Here is a 24374-nt window from a genome sequence, read left to right as displayed (position 1 = left end):
CTGGTGTAAGGGAAGCTGTTACCTCCAACTAATGTGGAACAGTTGCGGCTCAAAGAAAATTTGTGCAACTCATCAATGTCAACAAAATTAGGATTGAAGAAAAGATAAAGTGCTAAAATAATGTTCAAGAAAATGAAAGAGTGTAAAGAAATAAAATGTAACAGTTAAATCAAAAATTAAACCAAGAAACATTCACAGAGTGTTTATGTCCATATCAGAAGATAAAATAAAATAAAGTAAACTAAAGGAAAGAAGTGCAGAGATAATAATAAAAACCAAGTACCAAAGTATTACAACCATGACCAAAGTTTGAAAATTAAAATAAACAAATTACAAAAATAAACTTAAAACAGAAATTAAAAGCCAAGCATCGATCAAGTTCTGCTGTCAAGGCTTTTCTGCTAAACCAGGGTGTGCTTCATGCTCTGCAGTAGGTTCATTGTGATCCGAAGCTTCAGAAGCAGTTTCCAAGTTTTCTGTTAAGTCTTTCATTTCTTGAAACATGGCTTGGCCCCAATGATATAAGTTGTTGTAGGATTGGGCCAGTTTGTTGTAAAGCTCCAGCATTTGAAGTTGATGTTGCTTCTGTTTCTTTTTAAGAGATAAAAATCTCTTTTTAAGTTTCTTTTCTAGCTTCTTCTTTTGGTTAACCTACTCCTGACCCATGGCTTCAATTTTGATTTCTAAGTTTTTCAAGGTAGCAAGAATTTCTGTGGTGTCAGGTGAGGGAACAGATGGTTGGACAGTGAAATTTGTTATTCTGGATTCCAAGGATTTTAAGATGGATAAAATGTCCAATAAAACTGTGGGGTAGAGGTTGGTTGTGGTTCTGCTGGTGCAAAAGTGGTGGGGTCTGCAGTACCTGGGGTATCAGGATGCTGCTGTAACAAAGTATAGGTATGGCCTATTTTCTCACAAACATCCATATGCAGCAACATTGTGCTATCTATATATGATTCCCCAGAAACTGGCAGCAATTTATATAGACTAGCATCAAAGCTAAATGATTTTGCTATAGCAGTTATATACCCCCCAAAAACAATACTACCTTTAGTATGCTTTGTGACAATTTGGTGCCAATGAGTAGCTATGAAATGGGCTGTACTTACTTGTTTTCTCTCCTTCATGCACCACAAGAGAAACAAATCCCCAGCAACCATAATACTGTTACTGTGTCCCCTTCCTAAAACAGTGTAAGTGATGAACCTATGGAGGTATTTCAATACATGGTCAACTATCCTAGAGGCTTTTGCAGTCCTCTGTCTATAATAACCCCCAAAAGGTGCAATGTCCTTCCAGAATTGAACAGGGTCATAAACAGTTTGCTGCCACTCAATGCTTTTATACCCCAAATCCTGAAAACCAAAAATTGCATTCATAGCACCCATGTCTAACTCCCTATCAATTCCAGCACATCGAAAATATATCATATCTCTATGTTCAGGCACTGTTGGTTTGAAACTCAACCTTAGGGAACTCAAAAATTCGAGGGTTAGATCCTTGTACACTGGTTCCCTAATTTTAGCAAAATCAGTCCAGCTAACAACATCCAAATAGGCAAAGACAGAATCATAAATGCCTAATTCTTTCAAAATCTGCTCATCCATATACTTGTTTGCCAAAATAGTTTTAGAAAGTAATTTCTCATATGCCTTTTTCATATCCATATCCCTAAAAGCCCAAGGTAATGGAGAAATTACCTCCTCTATAGTATCTGCAGATGACGCAGGTGCTGGAGAGTGTAAGGGAGACTGAGTTATCGGTGTTTGGGTCACTGGTGCTGGAGTTTGTGAGGAAGACCTGGTCCTTTTGCTAACTGGTTCAGAGGACGGCTGAGGTGGTGAATTCAGGTCGAAAGGAACAGAGGGTACTCGTTTCCGTTTTCCGACAGGGGTTTTCTTAGGTTTACTTGCAGCCTTTTTTGTTTTGCCTTGGGTTTTCGTTTGAGTAGGCACAGGTTCAGGCGCTGGTTTTGGGGAATGGGAATCGGGAATTGGCGTTTCATGTTGTGGCTCAGATTGCGGCGAGAGGGGAGTCGGCGGAATGAGAGGTGGTATTTGGCTTGGGGGTGGTGGCGGTGACTGGGGTGGTGGTGATTGTGGTAATGGCGGCGTTTGTGGTGGCGGTGATTGGGGTAGTGGTGGACTGGGGCTGGGGTTAGGGTTTGCGGGCAATGAAGATGGAGTACCCATTTTAGGTCGAAATTTGCTGAGTTTGGGTTTGTGGGAAGACCACATTTTCGTTCTTACCATTTTAATGGAAAGGGAGAAACTGTTCGGCTTCCTGTAAAGATTGCCGGAAGAAATGGCGTGGGAAAAAAAAATCGACGAGGTCTATCGGGAGTGTTGGCGGAGGCTTTTGACAAATTGGCGGACATCTTGGGCTATTTTAAATTGTGGGGCAGACCTGTTGTAAGATGGGCCATGCTTGGGGTTAAGCATAAGGTTCAGCAGAATTTGCTTAAGACTCTGCTTGACAAGCAATGTCATCAGCAAGTTTCGGCATGTTTTGAGAAAAATTGTGGTTTTGCTTGCCAAAAACAGTCTACAAGCTATGGAATTCTATCATGACCCCCAGCAATTTCCAAATACATACAAACACCATAAAATTGAGGGATTTAAGTTCATCATCTCTTAGCACTCATCAAACACAATATATTCATTTAGCTTATGCAAGCATTTTTCAATTTAGGCACCAATTGTGACTACCCTTTTGCACATTCAATGAAATGGTCTCCTTTCTAAACTTATACCAAAAGCATATTTTCAGCAGCATTTGAGACAAGTTCCAATCAACCAAGAAATGCAGAAAAGATGTAGAAATTGACCTTTTTAATAGCATGAACAGTAGCATATACAGTAACCAAAATCTGCAGAATTCAAAAATTAGCAGCAATTCCAAACAAAAGCATGCAAATTCCTATCAGACTACAAAATTATATATACACTAAAAGGTGAAACTTAACAAACATTATTTTTGCACTTCAATAAAGCTCTCATCAGTCCTAAATATCAAAATTGATCCTCATTCAAGTTGCATTTCACAGAATTTACACAAAATACAAAATCAAACATGTGCTATCAAGTAGATTGCAATATCAGCAATTTAGCACAAGTTTAAAGGTGTTATCTCACGTGCATCGCATAAAGTGCAGAATTTTGCTTATACTTGCTTCCCTTTAATTCTTTGTTTTTGCCACAAGTGTAAACTTGCCCCATCTTCATGAATGACCTACAAAAGATAAATAAATGTCACTTTTGAGATTAATGGGGGTGAAAACTGAAAGTGAAATGAAATGGAAAATTAATGAACTATAAAAGGATACGCTTGGGTTGCCTCCCAAGAAGCGCTTGTTTAAGGTCTTAAGCTTGACCTTCCACTCCAATTCTCCTAAATATCCCTGACTGGAGAACCAAGCCATGAAACCTCTACAAACTTTTGCGTGGGTTCTCCAACAATATAATGTTTTAATCTCTGCCCATTAACTTTGAAAGTCCCTGAGGTCTCATTGCCTATCTCAACAGCTCCATAGGGGTATACTTTTATAACAGTGTAGGGCCCTGACCATCTTGACTTCAATTTTCCTAGAAATAACCTTAACCTAGAATTGTATAAGAGAACAACATCACCTTCTTGAAATTCTTTCCTCCTAATATGCTTATCATGCCATCTCTTAGTTCTTTCCTTGTAAAGCTTGGCATTTTCATAAGCATCCAATCTAAGCTCCTCAAGTTCATTTAGTTGCAGCATTCTTTTTTCTCCTGCAGTCTTTAAGTCAAAGTTCAGTATCTTTATGGCCCAATATGCTCTATGCTCCAACTCTAAAGGTAAATGACAAGCCTTCCCATAAACCAATCTAAATGGGGTAGTTCCGATAGGAGTTTTAAAGGCTGTTCTATAGGCCCAAAGAGCATCATCTAACTTTAGTGACCAATCTTTCCTCGAACAATTCACGCTTTCTCAAGAATTCTTTTCACTCTCTATTGAGATCTCCACTTGACCACTAGTTTGTGGATGGTAGGGTGTTGCAACCTTATGCTTCACTCCATATTTTTGCAATAATCTTTCAAATTGATGGTTGCAAAAATGAGAACCTCCATCACTTATAATGGCACGTGGAGTTCCAAATCTTGTAAAATGAACTTTTAAGGAATTTAATCACAACTCTAACATCATTAGTTGGAGATGGTATAGCTTCAACCCATTTGCTTACATAATCTACTCCAACTAAAATATATTTGTGTCCCAAGGACGATGGAAAAGGTCCCATGAAATCAATGCCCCACACATCAAATAATTCCACTTCCAATATGTTTTGGAGGGGCATTTCATCTCTCTTTGAGATATTACCCATCCTTTGACACCTATCACATGCATTTACAAACTTCCTCACATCCTTAAACATGTGTGGCCAAAAGAACCCTGCTTGAAGAACTTTTTCTACAGTCTTTGTCACACTCATATGACCCCCATAAAGTGAAGAATGGCAATCTTTGATAACATTCCCTATCTCCTCATCAGCTAAGCATCTTCTAATCAGCCCATCTCCACATTTCTTGAACAAAAATGGTTCCTCCCAATCATAATCCTTCACATCAAAAAGAAATTTCTTCTTTTGCTGCCATGTTAGATCAGGTGGAAGGATTCTACACACTAGATAGTTCATAAAATCTGCATACCAAGGGGTTTTTGCATTCATGATTACTAACAATTGCTCATCAGGAAAATAATCATCTATTGGGGGCTCTTTTCCCAAATTGTCTCCTTGTTCTTGCCTCAATCTAGATAGATGATCTGCTACCACATTTTCTACTTCTTTCTTATCTTTAATTTCCAAGTCAAACTCTTGAAGGAGTAACACCCACCTTATCAATCTAGGTTTAGCCTCTTTTTTCTGAAGGAGATACTTGATAGCTGCATGATCCGTGTACACTATTACCTTAGACCCCACAAGGTAGGACCTGAATTTGTCTACTGCAAATACTACTGCCAAAAACTCTTTCTCTGTAGTAGAGTAATTTATTTGAGCATCATCTAAGGTCCTACTTGCATAGTATATTGCATACACCTTCTTATCTTTCCTTTGTCCCAAAACAGCCCCAATGGCATAATCACTAGTATCGCATATTAACTCAAAAGGTAATGACCAATCGGGTGGCTGCATAATAGGAGCAGATATCAAAGCTTCCTTTATCCTGCAAAAAGCATTCATACAATTAGTATCAAAATTAAATTCCACATCTTTACTCAATAAATTGGTAAGAGGTTTAGAAATCTTAGAGAAATCCTTGATGAATCTCCTATAAAATCCAGCATGCCCCAAGAAACTCCTCACTCCCTTCACAGATGTTGGGGGTGGCATTTTCTCAATAATTTCTACCTTTGCTTTGTCCACCTCAATACCCCTGTTTGACACAAGATGTCCCAAAACAATTCCTTCTTGCACCATAAAATGGCACTTTTCCCAATTCAAAACTAAATTGAACTCTTCACATCTCTGCAAAACCTTAGACAAATTAGATAAGCATTCATCAAAAGATTTACCATACACAGAAAAATCATCCATGAACACTTCCATAATGTCCTCAATCATGTCAGAAAATATGGACATCATACATCGTTGAAATGTAGCAGGGGCATTACATAGTCCAAATGGCATCCTTCGATATGCAAAGGTACCATAAGGACATGTGAAGGTAGTTTTATCCTGATCATCTGGGTGAACAAGGATCTGAAAGAACCCTGAATAGCCATCCAAGTAGCAAAAATAAGAATGATGAGCTAGTCTCTCAAGCATTTGATCTATAAATGGTAATGGAAAATGGTCCTTTCTAGTTGCCTTATTCAATTTCCTATAGTCTATACACATTCTCCATCCAGTTACAGTTCTTGTAGGTATTAGTTCATCATTTTCATTTTTCACCACTGTGATGCCCCCTTTCTTAGGTACAACATGAACTGGACTTACCCAATTACTGTCAGAAATAGGGTAATGATACCTGCATCAAGCAATTTCAAGATCTCCTTTTTCACAACCTCTTTCATGTTTGGATTCAATCTCCTTTGTGATTCTCGAGAGGCTTTATGGTCATTTTCCAACAAAATTCTATGCATGCACACAGAAGGATGTATTCTTTTAATATCATCAATGGTATAACCAATTATCCTTCTATGCCTCCTAAGAACTCTCAATAATTTTTCAACCTCACAATCAGTCAATTTAGCATTAACAATCACAGGATATGTAGAATTTTGCCCTAGAAAAGCATACCTGAGATTTGTTGGAAGAGGTTTCAACTCTACCTTAGGTGCTTCACTTTTCTCAAGCTTTGATGATGAAGTTGTTTCTTGCTTCAAGTTCCCAATCTTTTCAATATCAGCCATAGGCAATGGTGGATTTCCTTCCAAAATTGTAGCATATTCTGCAGCTTCCTCAATCTCATCCCTTTTTTTTTATGTTATGAACCAAACAAGCTTCTAAGGGATCTTTAGGATGTTGCTTTTTAAGCACTTCTCTAACCTCTTCATCTATCACATCAACTCTCAAGCATGAGTTTGAATCATCTTTCTTTTTCATTGCTTGAAACAAATTAAATTCAACTTTCTCTTCCCCAACTTCTAATGTAAGCCTCCCATTTTTTACATCTATCACAGCTCCAGCAGTAGCAATGTAACACCCTAGGCAAATCCCACATTGGCAAAACACGGGAGAGATGCTGGGTTTATAAGTTGATGGTTCCTAACCCCTAATGACGCGTTTTAAAACCGTGAGGGCTTCGGCCCAGAGCGGACAATATCACTAGCCCTCACGGTTTTAAAACGCGTCAATAAGGGTTAGGAACTATCAACTTATGAACCCAGCATCTCTCCCGTGTTTTGTCGATGTGGGATTTGCCTAAGGTGTTACAAGCAAGGAAAGGTCTACCAAGAATAATAGGAATGTGTACATCCTCCTCCATCTCCAATACCACAAAATCCACTGGTATGAAAAATTTCCCAACTTTCAGAGGAACATTCTCAACTATTCCAATTGGAAATTTAATAGATCTATCTGCTAACTGTAGTGATATGGTAGTAGGCTTCATTTCTCCAATCTTCACTTTCTCATAGATAGACAATGGCATCAGACTAACACTGGCTCCAAGATCGCATAAAGCCTTATCTATAATGATATCCCCAATGTGACATGGTATGGAGAAACTTCCAGGATCTTTCAGTTTGGGTGGAAGCTTATTTTGCAAAATAGCACTGCTTTCCTCCGTGAGAGCTACAGTATCAAATTCCTCCAATTTCTTCTTGTTAGATAAAATCTCCTTCAAAAATTTAGCGTAAGAAGGCATTTGTGCTAAGGCATCAGTGAAAGGAATAGTCACATGCAAAGACTTCAATACCTCCAAAAACTTCCCAAATTGTTTATCCAATTTCGCTTTCTGAAACCTTTGTGGGAATGGTAAAGGTGGCATGTAGGCTTTAGGTGCAACATATTTGGGTTCTTCCTCTTTACTCTCCCTCTCCTTACTTCCTTTTTCTTCAATTGAATTTTCTTTCTCAGCTTCAATTCTAACTTCAACTTCAGTTTGTTCATCTCCTTCTTTGCTTTTCTTTTCTTCAACTTTCTCTTCAATATTTTTATCCCCATTCTCCAATATTTTTCCACTTCTCAATGTAATAGCCTTGCAATGCTCCCTAGAATTTTCTGGTTGGCTAGGAAGCTTCCCAAATGCTTTGTTACTTGAAGAGCTAGCTTGTTGAGCTATTTGATTCTCTAACATCTTGTTGTGTGTTGCCATTTGATCCACTTTAGATGCTAATTGAGAAATCATTTCTTGTTGACTTTGATGGCTCACAAGTAGAGTTTCAATCATAGATTCCAATCTAGCTGTCTTGTCTAGTTGTGCTTGTTGTGGTAGAGGTGGAGCAGGTACATTTTGAGGTTTAGAAATTCCAGGAGGAGGACCTCTATTCTCTGAAAATTCGATTTTGTTGATATCCATAAGGTTGCTGAAAATTCTGATTTTGCCCTTGTCTACCTCCCCAAGAGAAATTTGGGTGGTTTCTCCATGCTGGATCATAAGTTGCAGAAAATGGGTTACCACCTGATCTTTGATTGTAGTTCCCCACATAATCCACTTGCTCACTTGAAAAATCTTGATTAAGTGCAGAAAATCACGTGCACAATTGACATTTGCAGCTCCAATTTCTAGCGAATTACTAGAACCTCCGGCTGAAGAATCTACTTTCATACTTAACTTGTCCATCTTCTTTGTCAAAGCATCAAACTTAGCATTAATCATATTCATGGCATCAAGCTCAAACATACCAGCTGGTTTCTTGATCTCATTCCTCTCACAACTCCATTGGTAGTTGTTATAAGCAATTTTATCAAGAGCGTAAAAGCTTCATCTTCAGATTTCTCCATAAGGTCACCTCCAGAAGATGCATCAATTGTACTCCTAATAGCTGGTGAAACTCCATTATAAAAGTGTTGAACAAGCATCCACTTAGGAATCCCATGATGTGGACATCTCCTTTGCAAATCCTTGTACCTCTCCCATGCTTCATACAAGCTCTCATCATCTCTAGGTTTAAAAGAGGTCACTCATTTCTCACCTTAGCTGTCTTGCTTGGTGGAAAATATTGAGCCAAAATGCTTGAGAAAGTTCATCCCATGTTGTGATAGAACTCGGTGGCAAAGAATGTAACCACTCTCTAGCTCGGTCCTTCAGAGAAAAAGGAAATAATCTGAGTCGAATTGCATCATCAGAAACTCCATTTATCTTCAACATATCGCTGATCTCAAGAAAGTGTGCTAGATGCACATGTGGACTTTCACTTGGATTTCCTCCAAATTGTGCTTGTTGTACCATTTGACAGAGTGCAGGCTTCAGTTCAAAATTATTAGCTTCTACCCTTGGTCTTGTGATACTTGGCATGAAATCTCCAATGTTAGGATAGGCATGATCCTTCACAGAGCGGTTGTTATTGTTGTTGTTGTTGTCAGCCATTTCTTCTTGTAATTGCTCTTGCTCTTGTGCTCTTTCTTGTTGTTGTTGAGCTTTAATTTCAGCTTTTCTCCTCTTAGATTCTGCTCTTAAAGCTTTTGCTGTCTTCTCTATTTCTAGGTCAAAGAATAGATTGATTTCTTCACTTTTTGTCCTTCTCATAAAATAGAGCACCTGAAAAACAAAAATAAACAAATTCTCAAAGTAAAATGGTAAAAAGAAAATAAAATAAAGTGCCCAAATTAACCAAACAAACAATCGTTTAATATCAAACAAAAATCAAATTCCCGGCAACGGCGCCAAAAACTTGATGGGGCGAATCCGCAAGTATACGGGTCGTCTCAAGTAATAAAGTGATGAATCAAGTATCGTTCCCATGAGGATTTGCTGTTTGATTACTAAACTATGAATGAAGCGATTATTTGGGCTAATGATTAATGAATAAATGGTAAATGTAAATGAGCAAGGTAAATTGATTAATCCAATTGAAATGGGTAAAGAGCAAACAAATAAATTCTAATTCTAGCTCGCAATTAAACTAAAATTAACAATGGGTAATTTAAACAAAAGTCTAATTATGGTAAAAGTGATTCCAGAGTTGGGGGTTTATGCATAAATTAATTGGGATTTGTCTTGGGCATTCCAATTTTTAGGAAAAATAGAGTTTGAAGGAAATTGATTCTAAATCCCTTTGATATCTTTTTCAAGCAAATCAAAGTGTATTCTAAAATAACCAAACCTACTTTCGTATGTATTTGATTATTTTAAAACCCATTAAGTTTTGTAACCTATAATTAATTCCTCTTAAAGTCCTAGTTTATTTCTAAATCTAGGTGATTTTAAGTTCCAATCCATGATTACCTATCAATGACTTTCACCTTTCGGTCCTTCAATCAAAGATTAACACAATACCCAATGGGTACCAACATTAGGCAAGTAAATCAAGCACACAAGGAAGGAATCAAAACTCATATTCATATAAAATAAGGAAATACCCAGTCCAAATCCACAAATAAATCTAAAACATATTTCCCAACTCTGAAATCTAAAGGAATTACTCACTCATAATGGTATTTACAAGAAATATAGATGGAAGAATAAAGAAAAACATGATAAAAGGACTGAAATGGGAAAACCCAGGTGGAAGAACCAAGGTCTCTGGTTTCTGGAGCTCCAAACTCGTGCAGCAGCTCCTTCTTCCAAGAGAGAATGGCGTCTTCTCTCTCTCTTTCTATTAAATTTTCTTTCCTTTTTGTTTTTCCTCCCTTCCTCCTCTTTTGGCAAAAATAAGGAAATGATGAATTTATATGGTCCCTAAAAGTTACCCTAAAAGTAAATAAAAGACAAGGAGTTGATAGGAAATGAGGTGTAAAATTATCCAAGTCAGCAGCACTATTCACGTTCTGGGCATTCTGCTTAGGGTTCGGCTTAACCCTAAGCATCTTCTTAGCAAATTTAGCCTCTGGTCGCACTGTCTGCTTAAGGTTAAGCAGACCTTCGGCAAATCTCGGCAGACTTATAGTAAAATGGACTTTTCTGCTCATGCTTGACTTGTGTTGCACCTTAAGCATTGCCGCTTTACCCTAAGCATGACCTTAAGCAAGGTCTCAAGCAAATTTCGGCTAGTTTGCTCTTTCAAGGTTTGATTTCTTCAACTTTCATCCATTCTTAAAGAATCCCAAATTTCTTCAATTCACTTCCTATTGCACTCATTGATCTTCGATTTGCCACAAAATCCTATCAAAAACAACAAAATTACAAAAATCACATATAAAGTATCTAAAGTTAACAAATAAACTAAAATAAAGCTAAAAACATAAAATATACTAAAATATAAGGGCAAAATGGATGCAAAACTACCCTAAAATGCCTATATGAAATGAGTGTAACAGCTTACAAAGATAATTGCAAGTTTAAGAGGCAATAATCAAGTCAAACCTATTCTAAAGATAGACAACAAGTCAGCAATCTCGTTAGCCAACAATCCAGTACATCATGAAAGAAGTAAACATATCGACACAAGGTTCCACTTCATTCGTGATGTCAGTAAATGGAGATGTCAAGATAGATTACACTGCATCGTATAATACCGCAGATATTCTGACTAAACCGTTGGGAAGACAGAGATTTCTGGAGCTAAGGGACAAGATAGGAGTCAAGCAAGTTTAAGGGGGTGATTGTTACCGTTATAAACTTGCTGTCATTGTTTTTTGATTGAGTTTATTTGTTATTTCTTCTGCTAGTATGTAGGAGTAGTGGACAATAAAAGTGGAGCTGAAACAGTCCATGTAGAAACTATTTTTTAGCATAATAATTGCTGATTTTTCTGTAACAAACTCCCTCTACAGACTATAAAGAGGGGAGTAATTTAGAGCTTTGAAAGATAAGAAAAAGTCTAATAACAAAAATAGCAAAAAAGTTTTTTTTTTTTTTTTTTCCTCTATCTGCTGTTGTTTGATTTCTGTTTTTGCTGTTTTAGTTCTAATACTATCGTATAATTTAATCAATCTTAAATTATTTCATATATTTAATAAATAATTTTATTATATTGTTTTATTTTCTATTATTTTTATTATGAAATCTTTATTAAAAATTTTGAGAGACAAAAAATGCAGTTTACATAAAAGTTGTAAAAATAAAATATAGATATTTGATTTATTTATAATTAGTATGTATTATTTTTTTTATGTTAATAATTTAATATTTTTTTATTTCATTTTCCTAAAATTAATAATAATAATAATAATAATAATAATAATAATAATAATTATTATTATTATTATTATTATTATTATTATTATTATTATTATTATTATTATTATTATTATTATTATTATTATTATTATTATTATTATTATTATTATTATTATTATTATTATTATCATCGTCAACTTGTGGCCATTTAATTGAAACAACTAAGTAAATAAAAAACATTTTACTGTTATAAAAATTGAATTTAAATGCTTTTGTTACTATTTTTCAATTAAATAATATTTAATTATAAAATACTTTTATTTAAATGATTGTCATTTATTTGTCTATATATAGTATATCATATGAAACATTTGATACACATTAAGCACTCTTCTCTCATTAAGTATTTTTATTTCACTAAATGCTCTTGAATCTTTTTTTGATTTGTACCATTTTTTATTATTTATTTCAAAAACTATTAATTATCATTCTCAAAATTTATTTATTTAAATATATTTTGTAACGCCCTCACCATAGGTAGTCCGTACATTTTACTGATTCGACGACTAATGTCTGCTCGGACAGTCAGAATGTCCGGAACTACACTTAAACTATAGTGAGGAGGCATAAATTAATGAAATAAATATTAAAAAATATAGGAAAAATTTTGAGAAATAAAATAAAATTTAGAGAATTTATTAATTGGTATAAAATAATAAAAATAACCCGATGAGCACCATGAAGGGCATTTTGGTCATTTCACCCCTAGTGGTGAATTTTGACCTAAATGTCAAATTAAAATTAGGAAATAAAATAATTAACATAAATTAAATTTATGAATTTGAGTTTGGAAAATGAGAAGAGAAAAAAGAAGAAAAGAAAAGAAAAGAAAAGAAAGGAAATAGACTTATGGCATTTAAAAAAAAATTAAAGTACAATAATTATAGAATATATATAAGACACAAGAGACAAAAATTCACCAACCACAAGTCTTCTTCATCTTCCTCTTCTCTCTCTCCTTACCGTCTCCATTGTTCTCTCCCCTCCACCATTTTTGCTCAAGCTTTGAGCTTGAGTTTCTCTTCATTTATCCACCAAAACCCCTATTCCCCTTCATTAAAAATCCTCCCCACTCCATAAGGAAGCTTTAGATACCCATAAGAAGAAGAAAAGTTGAAGTTTGAAGTTGGGTCACAAGAGGTTAGTGCCTAATCTTCCTTTCTTCCTTTATTAATCCTTGAGTTAAGGTTAAAATGAAGTGAAATTTGTAAGAAACTAAAAGAAATTAGTGAGTTATGAGGGGAGTGAATTTTTGGTACCTATGGTGAGTGATGGTCTTTGATGACTTTAGTGTATATAAAGTGATTTAGTGATATCGATTGATGCATTTATAAGTATTAGAAGTTGATTTACATTGAAGTTTCATGAGGTTGAAATTTTGAGTTAGGGTTTAACCTAACTTGGGTACTTTTGTATTATACCTTGCAATTGGGATTGTTGAGATGTGTTAATGATATTTAGAAGTGCCTTGAATGTCAAATTGAAGTAAGGAAGTTGGAGGAGATTGAATATTGAGAGTGCCATTTTCTGCAGGTTTGGGACTCAATGAGTCCAGTGTGTTTGATGAACCATAACTAATTATTTGTTGCTCCAATTTGTATGAGGCCAATTGGAGGTGAAACTAGACCCAAAATAGCCCATTTTCCATGAAGAAACTATGCCCAAATTCTGTCCAAAACTTGACCTAAACATTGCCTAAGTCCGGATGACCCTGTACAAAACCCAAAAATGACCACTGTTCATTTGGTCATAACTCCCTCTATACTGCTCCAAATAACCTGAATTTGATACCATTGGAAAGCATAGATATAGGGCTACTGTTTTTATGAAGACCACCGAACCCAAAAATGCCAAGAACTAAGCCAAATTGCTGGCCCAAGTTGGGTTACAAAACTATCCAGACCTGTGTTGCCCAGAAATTTTTGGACATGAAATTACCTGACCAGTTTTGGCAAAATGGCCATAACTTGGTCTACAAGAACTCAAATATAGTGAAACTAGTGCCAAAATGTCGACATGACACATACCTACAAAATTGGTGTTTTGACCAAAACCCAGAAATCAAGAGAACTAGGCCAAATAGTTAGAAAAAGTTACTGCATCAAAACCTAGAATCTGACCGATCTTCACTTGACCCCATAATAGTCTTTTAGTTATAACTCCCAATAGAAAAATCCAATTGATATGAACCATACCTTTGCAGAAACTTGAGAAACAGGGTTACAAATTTGTTTTAGGAACCTTCCTCAAATTATGAATTTAAGAATCTCAAAAAGTGACCTGCAATCACCATCCTGAACTGAGCCCCTATTGGCACAAAGTACATGAACCCTGGTCAGTTAATTGGTCGTAAATAATTCCACAAAACTTGAAAAATTGTGATACAAATTTCTCAATAATCATAAGACATAGGGCAACAATTTTTATGAAGATCACCATGCCTAAAAGTGATTGCAACCTATTCCATTGATTAGGTAAAATTTAAGTCCAAAAGCTGCTTAGTTAAGGAACTGGAATATGGGAATGAGTCAGTTATGGTTATCCGACCATAACTTGAGTTCTAAAAATCAAATTGACATGATTCAAAAGGGAAAATAAAGATAAGACATAGAGGAACAACTTCCATGAAGGAAGTATGGCCAAACAGTGGCTACAAACTGATCATGTGGATAGGTAAAAGTAAGACACAAAAACTAAAACCAAAGAAAGGTCCATGAGATAAAATTATCTTATGGTAGGACATTAGCCCTAACAAGCTATTAAACACTAAACCACATGAAAGGATATGTAGGACCTATTTTCCCACTATAAAGTGATAAATACATAAGTTATACGAATAAGTGCTTGGGACCTATGTTCTCATTATAATAACAAGGAAATGGTATAAAGCATAGGTAGTACATGAAGTGAAATAAAAATATGTTATGAACCCTTAATAGTATATAGCATGAAATAATAAAACTATAAGTGCTTAATAGTACTAATTTGCCCAAAGTATGCCTAGGCTTATATATATATAGTTGGATCGATTGGTATACCAATTAGGGACCACAGATATCAGTACTGCTTATAGAGCAAATCATGAACTGACAATATATGTCTGATACGATTGTTCTACAGGCTATATGCCTACCCATTGGCCATTGTGCCTAACCTTATTTCTGGCTTTACAAGCCTGACAGCTGGCCTCGTGTCTAACAGATGTATATAGGGTAGACATATGGCTATCTAACCTGTGTACTCCCGTGTATCCAGCATTATAGTTTGTTATAGGTTACTTGGGCACAAATAAATAGATATGACATGAAATACACCGATATGACATAAAATACACTGATGCGATTCCAAAGACTCTAATATGAGTTTAAAAAGCCAAAGAATGAAATTAATACCCATAAAAGATACTAATAATTAATTTGTTTCTAAAGTATAGAAAAGTTATAAATGACTTAGACTGTATAAGAAATGAACATAAAAGATACTGTTAAATTTAACCGTTCTCAAAGTATATTAAATTTATAAATGTCTTAGAATTGATAATAAATTCACTGATATGAGTTTAAGGAGATTGAAAATGAAATATATGCATAGATAAGATCCTGATAAATATATTGATTCCAAAGTGTTAAAAAATATGCCATTGACCTAGAATTATGGAATTACACATATTATCGTCATTTTAAATTATTTAGTTATTCTGCTTTAAGATTATGTACCACTAAGCAAATTGCTTAGCGCGTTGGATTTTCCATTGCGTAGGTACTGGAGATCAGCAACCGCCACAGTAGTGTTCTGACCGCAGTTGACCAGATCTGCATACAGTCCAGAGTCACCTCATCAGTCTTTTGTATTTTGGTAGGGCCCATGTATAGACTAGTATTTTAGTTCATTGTGTATAATCATGATGTAATTACTAGTTTGTGATGTAAATAAAAATTGTAATTACATATTTTGGATTATAAATAAAGTTATGAATTTCTGCATATGAATTTCTAGATGAATTAATGAACTTGAAATTGTATGAGCAGAAATGACATGATATGATATGTAGAGATATGAAATTGTTGTTAACAGGTAACTAGTGGAACCAGCCAGATGCCAATTAAACAGACGAGGCTCTGCCCGGGTATCTACAGAAATAAATTGTTATAAAAAAAATTTCACATATGAAATACCTATTTTTAAATGATATTAAAAATTTACAATGAATATGATAAGACAAGATAGGGCGCTCCGACATCGAATTTGACACTCCTCGCTCGGCTACACTATAGACAGGTGAGAGGCGTCACATATTTAATTATTAATTTTTTTTATAAATTTCTTAAACTTTTGAATATTTTATTTCATTAAATTATATATCGAATGTAACTATAACTAATATTTTGATTATCTATATTTTATTATTATTAATTTTCAACATAATTATTTTTAAATTTTAATTAAATATCTATTTTTTATATATAAATTATCTCTCAACTATATTTTTATGTAGAAGAAGAATTTCAAAGATAAATTAAAATATGATTGTATAAAAAATTTAACTACAAATAAAGATAATTAAAAAAAATAAAATTACAATATTAAAATTATAAAATTTGTCTTTTGAAAAATAATATGTATTTTTAATATTTATTATATTAATAGAAAATGGTGATTTTTAAAATTTTAATATTTATGAAATGTATTTATTTTATATTATAAATTTATGTAAATTGATAACATTTTTGTCAAAGAATTATTTTATAAAAAAATATATCAAATTAATAAAAAGAATTTACTGTTAGATATAGTTTTTTTTAAAATAATATAATAAAATGTTATTTTTAACGAATAATAATATTATATATTTTCATTATTATTAAAATTAAATAATTTAATTCATCATTAGTAATTTAATATTTTTTATTATATTAATAATAAAAAAATTCTATTTTTATATTTTTAAAATAATATTATTTTCTCATTATTTTAATGTATTTTCTAATTTACAAAAAATAAATATTGATTTATATAAATTATGAGATAAAATATAAATATTTTATGAAATTTCAATTATTTTTACAATAAAATATTTTTGTTACGTTTTAAACAAAATAATCATGGAAACTACTATTAATATATATATAAAAAGAATTAAATAAGTATTTAATTAATTATATCATAAATTAATTAAAAATTAATTATTATAATAGGTAAAAATTATTCAAATTAAATTAAATAAGAGAGAAATTTTAATTTAAAATTAATTTAATAGTAATAATTTAAATAATGTAATTCTTGATCCCACGGATATTAAGTACCAAAAACCTATGTAATTATACTGTTATTTAGACTGCTGCATTAAAATAATATCTAATTAACTAATGAAAAAGAAAATAAATTACAAATATGATTTTAGGCAAATAATTTCGCACAATTAAAAGCTAATGATAATAATAATTTTGAGAGTAATCTTGATTTTATCTGAGTTAACCCAATTTAATTTTACTAGATTGATAATTCATTTTTAATTACTTAATGCAAGGAGTTTTTATATTTTACAGCTAATTTAATAACTATTTTTATCAAATACTTTTACTTTAAACCACTATACAAATGGCTAATAATTAATAAAATAGTTAATAATTACTAAAATAACTAACTGCTACTAAAACAATTAATATTATTGAACAAACGCTATATTTGGAAAATAATTTTTGAAGATAAAGTATAAGCTTTAAAAGCTCCAAAACTCTACCTTTTTAATACATTGCCTTAAAAAAAACATTCATCCCAAAGTACCTAACTGTTTTTGTTTAATGGGTTGATGAAAATAGGAAGACAATGCATAGGGTATTTTAATATATATATATATATATTATTCAACATCAATTATTAATTTTTATATTTATTTTAAATTTAATTAAATTTATCTTAAATTATTCAAATTTCATTATCAAACTTTTAATTAATAATTTATAAAAATATATATTTTTAATAATAATTTAAATTTTAAAATTAGAAAATTTATTGTGATGCCCCTTACCCGTCTACTGTATAGCCGAGCAAGAAGTGCCACATTCGGTGCTAGAGCACCCTATCTTGTTTTATCATATCTATTGTAAACTTTTGATGTCATTTAAAACATGCATTCTATGTGTAGAATTTTTTTTTTTATATCTTATTTCTGTGGAGACCCGGACAAAGCCTCCCCTATTTTATCAGCATTTGACGGGTTCCACTAATCACCTGTTAACATGTCCATATTCATTTCACACATTTCCATATCATATTCTCTTGTATCATATCATTTACAATTATTTATGAGATCTAAAAATGAAGTATCATCTATTGCATTTATATAGAAATTCATAGATAATAAATTACAAGTTTTCATTTCAATATCAAAGTTTAATTACAAGTCCAAAATGAAATACATCATGACTAGACATAATGAACCAAAATACTAGTCTATACATATGCTCTACCAAAATATAAAAGACTGGTGAGTTGACTCTGGACAGTGGCAGATTTGGTCGAAACTCTGTCTGAACACTACTGTAGCGGCTGCTACTGCGGTGATGGCTACTGATCTCCAGCACCTATGCAATGGAAAACCAACGAGCTAAGCATAACGCTTAGTGGTGCATAATTTGTAATAACAATAATTTAACAATTGAAATAATAATTGTAATTCGTAATTTCTCGGTCTTTTATATTTTTTTTATTACACTTTGGAAACAATTAACATTATCGGGATCTTTTATGATTACTTATTGTATTTTAAGTCTCAATTATTTTTTATCAATGCCCAAGAAACCTATAACAAATTATAAAAGCTAGATGCACGAGTGTATACTGGTTAAACAGCCATATGTCTATCCAGTATACATCTGTCAGGCACGAGGCCAGCTGTCGGGCACGAGACCCGCTGTCAGGCTTGTAAAGCCAGAAATAAAGTAGGCACAATGGCCAGTAAGTAGGCATATAGCCTATAGAACAATCATACCAGATATATATTGTCAGTTCATGATTTTCTCGGTAGGCAGCACTGCTATCTGTAGTCCTTAATTGGTATACCAATTTATCCAAACTAAATAAATAAGTCTAGGTATACTATGGGCAATTAAACATTTTTAATTAATTTAGCACTATTCACTATTACTATTTTCAAGTACTATCATTGGTACCATTAATTTCATATAAATAGGACATTAGTCCCAATTTACATATTTATATCATTTTTAATATTTAATTCTCCTTATGAGTATTTTAATTATCATATATAGCATTTTTTCCATTAACCTTTCTTTAAGTTCATGTTAATGTGTTATCTTTATCTAGGAATTTGACTAGGTTGGGATGTCTATTTAGTCACAATTCCTTCATAACAATTGCTCCTCTATGTTTAAACTTGAATTTCAGTTTTTGAATCACTGAATTTGGGATTATAGAACTCAAGTTATGGTCAAAATACCAAAGGAATAATATTTTGGGACAATTTCTAGGTTGGCAGTTTTAGTGACTAAATTTGTGCTAACAATTTGATTTGGTTAAAGGCAAAACTGGGTTATGTGGTCTTCATGAAAAGTGTAGGCCTATGTCTAAACTTTCCATTGGTGAAAGTTTAGGTTATTTGGACCAGTATAGAGAGAGTTATGACCAAATGAACACGTACTATTCATTTGGTCCTTTTCTGGGTTGGCAGTTTCAGTTACCCAACTTGTGCTAATAATTTGAATTGGTTAAAGGCAAAACTGGGTTAAGTGGTCTACATGAAAAGTGTAGCCCTATGTCTAAACTTTCCATTGGTGAACTGTTAGGTCATTTGGACCAGTATAGAGAGAGTTATGACCAAATGAACACGTACTGTTCATTTGGTCATTTTCTGGGTTGGCAGTTTCGGTGACCCAACTTGTGCTAACAATTTGAATTGGTTAAAGGCAAAAACTGAGTTAGGTGGTCTTCATGAAAAGTGTATCTCTATGTCTAAACTTTCCATTGGTGAAATTTTAGGTCATTTGGACCAGTATAGAGAGAGTTATGACCAAATGAACACGTACTGTTCATTTGGTCATTTTCTTGGTTGGGTGCAGGGTAATCCGGATTTAGGCAGTATTTAGGTCAAGTTTTGGACAGAATTTGGGCATGATTTCTTCATAGAATATGGGCTTTTTTGGGTCTAGTTTCACCTCCAATTGGCCTCATACCAATTGGGGTCACACAATTTCAGTTATGGCCTAAAATGTATACTGCCCTCAACAAACACAACCTGTAGAAAATAGCACTTCCAATAATTCATTTCTCCTCCAACTTCCTTGCTTCAACTTGACATTCAAGGCACTTCTAAATATCATCAACACATCTCAACAATCCCAATTGCATGGTATAATACAAAACTACCAAAGTTAGGCCAAACCCTAACTGACAATTTCAACCTCATAAAATCTCAATGTTAATCAACTTTTAATACTTATAAATGCATCAACCAACGTCATTAAATCACTTTATATACATCATAGTCATCAAAAACCATCACTCACCATGGGTACCAAAAATTCACTCCCCTCATAACTCACCTATTTCTTTTAGTTTTTTACAAATTTCACTTCATTTTAACCTTAACTCAAGGATTAATAAAGGAAGAAAGGAAGATTAGGCACTAACCTCTTGGGTAACTTGTTAAACTTCAACTTTTCTTCTTCTTTTCACTATTAATGGCTTTCTTATGGAGTGGGCTAACATTTTAATGAAGGGGTCTATGGGTTTTGGTTAGGAGAAAGCTTGGAAAATCAAACTTTAGGGAAAACAAAAATGGAGGGAGAGAGCTCCCATGGTGGACGGCTCAAAGAGAGGGAGAGAGAGAAGAGGGAAGAAGAAGATGGAGGCTTGGGGTTGGTGGGATTTTATCTCTTATCTCATATATATATATATATATATATATATATATATATATATATATATATATATTTGTACTTTAAATTTTAAATTGTCATAAGCTCTTTATTTTCTTTTCTTTCCCTTTTCTTTTCTCTTCTTCTTTTTTTCCTAATTCAAATTCATAAACTTGAAATTTTAATTTATGTTAATTATTCCATTCTCTAAATTTTTAAATTTGACATTTAGGTCAAAATTCACCTCTGGGGGGTGAAATGACCAAAATGCCCTTCATGGTGCATATCGGGTTATTTTTATTATTTTTGTACCAAATAAATAAATTCTCTAAATTTTTCTTTATTTCCTCTAAATTTTTTCAATATTTTCTTAACATTTATTCCTTCAATTTATGCCTCCTTATTATAGTTTAAGTGTAGTTTCAGACATTTTGACTGTTCGAACAGACATTAGTCGTCGGAACAGTAAAATGTACGGACTACCTACGGTGAGGGCGTTACAATTCTTCCCCTCTAATAAAAGTTTTGTCCTCATATTTACCTAATGTGAAGAGCTGAGAGAACTGTTGCCTCATCGTCTCCTCGCTCTCCCATGTCGCTTCTTCTGTGTTGTGGTGTCTCCACAAGACTTTCACTAGTGGGATCTTCTTGTTTCTGAGTTCTTTCACTTCCCGTGCCAAGATTCTGACGGGTTCTTCTTCACATGTCAAATCAGGTTGCACAATTATCTCCTCCATTGAAATGACATGTGAAGGATCTGATTTGTATCTTCTAAGCATCGACACATGGAATACATTGTGGATCTTGTCTAGCTCAGGTGGTAAAGCTAGCCTATAGGCTACTGGACCCACACGCTCAATGACATCATATGGACCAATAAACGTAGGGCTCAACTTACCCTTCTTACCAAATCTCAACACTTTCTTCCAAGGTGATACCTTAAGAAATACCTTATCGCCAACCTCATACTCTATATCCTTTCTCCTCAGGTTGGCATATGATTTCTGTCTGTCCGAGGTGGCTTTCAAATTGTCTCTGATGAGTTTCACTTTTTCCTCTGTCTGTCTCACTAAATCTGGGCCCACTACTTTCTCCTCACCCATTTCTGTCCAGCATAAGGGAGTTCTACATCTCCTCCCATACAACGCTTCATATGGAGCCATTTTTATATTGGCTTGGTAGCTGTTGTTGTAAGCAAACTCTACCAAAGGAAGATAGTTCTCCCAACTTCCTTCAAAATCAATGATGCAGCTTCTCAACATATCCTCCAATACTTGAATCACCCGTTCTGACTGTCCATCCGTCTATGGATGGAAAACTGTACTGAAGTGTAGTCGAGTGCCTAAAGGCTCTTGTAGCCTCTCCAAAACCTCGAAGTAAATCTCGGGTCTCGGTCAGATATGATCGATGTTGGCACTCCATGTAGCCAGACTATCTCATCTATGTAAATTTCTGCTAATCTCTCTAATCAGTAGTTGGTTCTAACTGGTAGGAAATGAGCTGACTTCGTCAATCTATCCACAATCACCCATATAGTATCATGCTTCCTCTATGTCAATGGTAGCCTAGTCACAAAATCCATGGTAACGCGGTCCCATTTCCATTCTGGTATGGATATAGGTTGCAACAACCCTGATGAGACCTTGTAACGCCCTCACTGTAGGTAGTCTGTACATTTTACTGTTCCGATGACTAAGATCTGTTCGGACAGTCAGGATGTCTGGAACTACGCTTAAACTATAGTGAAGAGGCATAAATTAATGAAATAAATATTAAAAAAATATAGGAAAAATTTTGAGAAATAAAATAAAATTTAAAGAATTTATTAATTGGTATAAAAAAAATAAAAATAATCCGATGGGCACCATGAAAGGCATTTTGGTCATTTCACCCATAGAGGTGAATTTTGACTTAGATGTCAAATTAAAATTTGGAAATAGAATAATTAACATAAATTAATTTTATGAATTTGAAATTGAAAAATGAGAAGAAAAGAAAAGAAAAGAAAAGAAAAGGAAAGAAAAGAAAAGAAAAGAAAAGAAAGGAAAGAAAAGAAAAGAAAGGAAATAGATTTATGAAATTTAAAAAAAATAAAGTACAATAATTATAGAATGTATATATATAAATACCCACAAGAGACAAAACCCCACGAACCATCTTCTTCTTCCTCTTCTCTCTCCCTCCTTGCCGTCTCCCTTAGTCTCTCCCTCCCCACCATTGTTATCAAGCTTAAAGCTTGATTTCCCAAGCTTTCACTCCCCAAAACCCATAGTCCCCTTCATTAAAAATTTAGCCCACATCATAAGGAAGCTCTAGGTACCCATAGGAAGAAGGACAGTTGAAGTTTTGGGAAAATTTCCAAGTTGGGTCACAAGAGGTTAGTGCTTTTCTCCCTTCCTTCTTCTTTAATAGTTGAAAGTGACTTGAGATAAGTGGAAATTTCAAGAAATTAACAAGAAATTCATGAACCCATGATGTCCCCAAACTTTGGCAGCCATGAAATGTGTTGGGCTTTATTGTGTTCAAATAATGTAAATGAGTTTAGAGATGATGATTGATATGATTATATGTATGAGAAGTGAAAAGGGATTGAATTGATTGAGTTTGAAACTTGGAAATTAGGGTTTGTGTACATGACTTGGAGATTTTGTGTAAAGGCTTGAAATTTGACCTAATTGGGATGAGATTATTGCTTATAGAAGTGTATTGCATGCAAATTGAAGTAAGGAAGTTGGAGGAGATTGAGTTTTGGAAGTGTCAATTTTCTGCAGGTTGTGTTTGTTGAGGGCAGTGTACATTTTAGGCCATAAATGAAATTGTGTGACCCCAATTGGTATGAGGCCAATTGGAGGTGAAACTAGACCCAAAATAGCCCATTTTCCATGAAGAAACCATGCCCAAATTCTGTCCAAAACTTGACCTAAATACTGCCCAAATTCGGATTTCCCTGCACCCAACCCAGAAAATGACCAAATGAACAGTACGTGTTCATTTGGTCATAACTCTCTCTATACTGGTCCAAATAACCTAAAATTTTACCCATGGAAAGTTTAGACATAGGGCTACACTTTTCATGAAGACCACTTAACCCAGTTTTTCCTTTAACAAATTCAAATTGTTAGCACAAGTTGAGTCCCTGAAACTGCCAACCCAGAAAATGACCAAATGAACAGTACGTATTCATTTGGTCATAACTCTCTCTATACTAGTCCAAATGACCTAAAATTTTACCCATGGAAAGTTTAGACATAGGGCTACACTTTTCATGAGGACCACTTAACCCAGTTTTTCCTTTAACCAATTCAAATTGTTAGCACAAGTTGGGTCACTGAAACTGCCAACCCAGAAAATGACCAAATGAACAGTACGTGTGCATTTGGTCATAGCTCTCTCTATACTGGTCCAAATGACCTAAAATTTTACCCATGGAAAGTTTAGACATAGGGCTACACTTTTCATGAAGACTACTTAACCCAGTTTTGCCTTTAACCAATTCAAATTGTTAGCACAAGCTGGGTCACTGAAACTGCCAACCCAGAAAATGACCAAATGAACAGTACGTGTTCATTTGGTCATAACTCTCTCTATACTGGTCCAAATGACCTAAAATTTTAACCATAGAAAGTTTAGACATAGGGATACACTTTTCATGAAGACCACTTGACCCAGTTTTGCTTTTAACCAAATCAAATTGTTAGCAAAATTTGAGTCACTAAAACTGCTAACCCAGAAATTGTCCAAA

General features: G+C 33.9%; 1 protein-coding gene and 1 non-coding gene across 2 annotated transcripts; one reads left to right on the top strand and one right to left on the bottom strand.

Moving 5' to 3' along the window:
* Window positions 1-776: 776 nt before the first annotated feature.
* On the bottom strand, window positions 777-2192 carry LOC131180038 (vegetative cell wall protein gp1-like). Its single transcript, XM_058147629.1, has 3 exons — window positions 1449-2192; window positions 1274-1355; window positions 777-967 (listed from the first exon to the last, which is right to left on the bottom strand). The coding sequence occupies exons 1-3, from the start codon at window positions 2190-2192 to the stop codon at window positions 777-779; spliced, it is 1017 nt and encodes a 338-aa protein (XP_058003612.1).
* Window positions 2193-8507: 6315 nt separating this feature from the next.
* On the top strand, window positions 8508-8613 carry LOC131180549 (small nucleolar RNA R71). Its single transcript, XR_009149316.1, has one exon. It is a non-coding gene; the product is annotated as a small nucleolar RNA R71 (small nucleolar RNA).
* Window positions 8614-24374: the final 15761 nt, after the last annotated feature.

The sequence above is a fragment of the Hevea brasiliensis genome, chromosome 5 (genome assembly GCF_030052815.1).
Source record: "Hevea brasiliensis isolate MT/VB/25A 57/8 chromosome 5, ASM3005281v1, whole genome shotgun sequence".
Taxonomy (NCBI): domain Eukaryota; kingdom Viridiplantae; phylum Streptophyta; class Magnoliopsida; order Malpighiales; family Euphorbiaceae; genus Hevea; species Hevea brasiliensis.
This window is presented reverse-complemented; position numbering and strand designations above follow the sequence as displayed.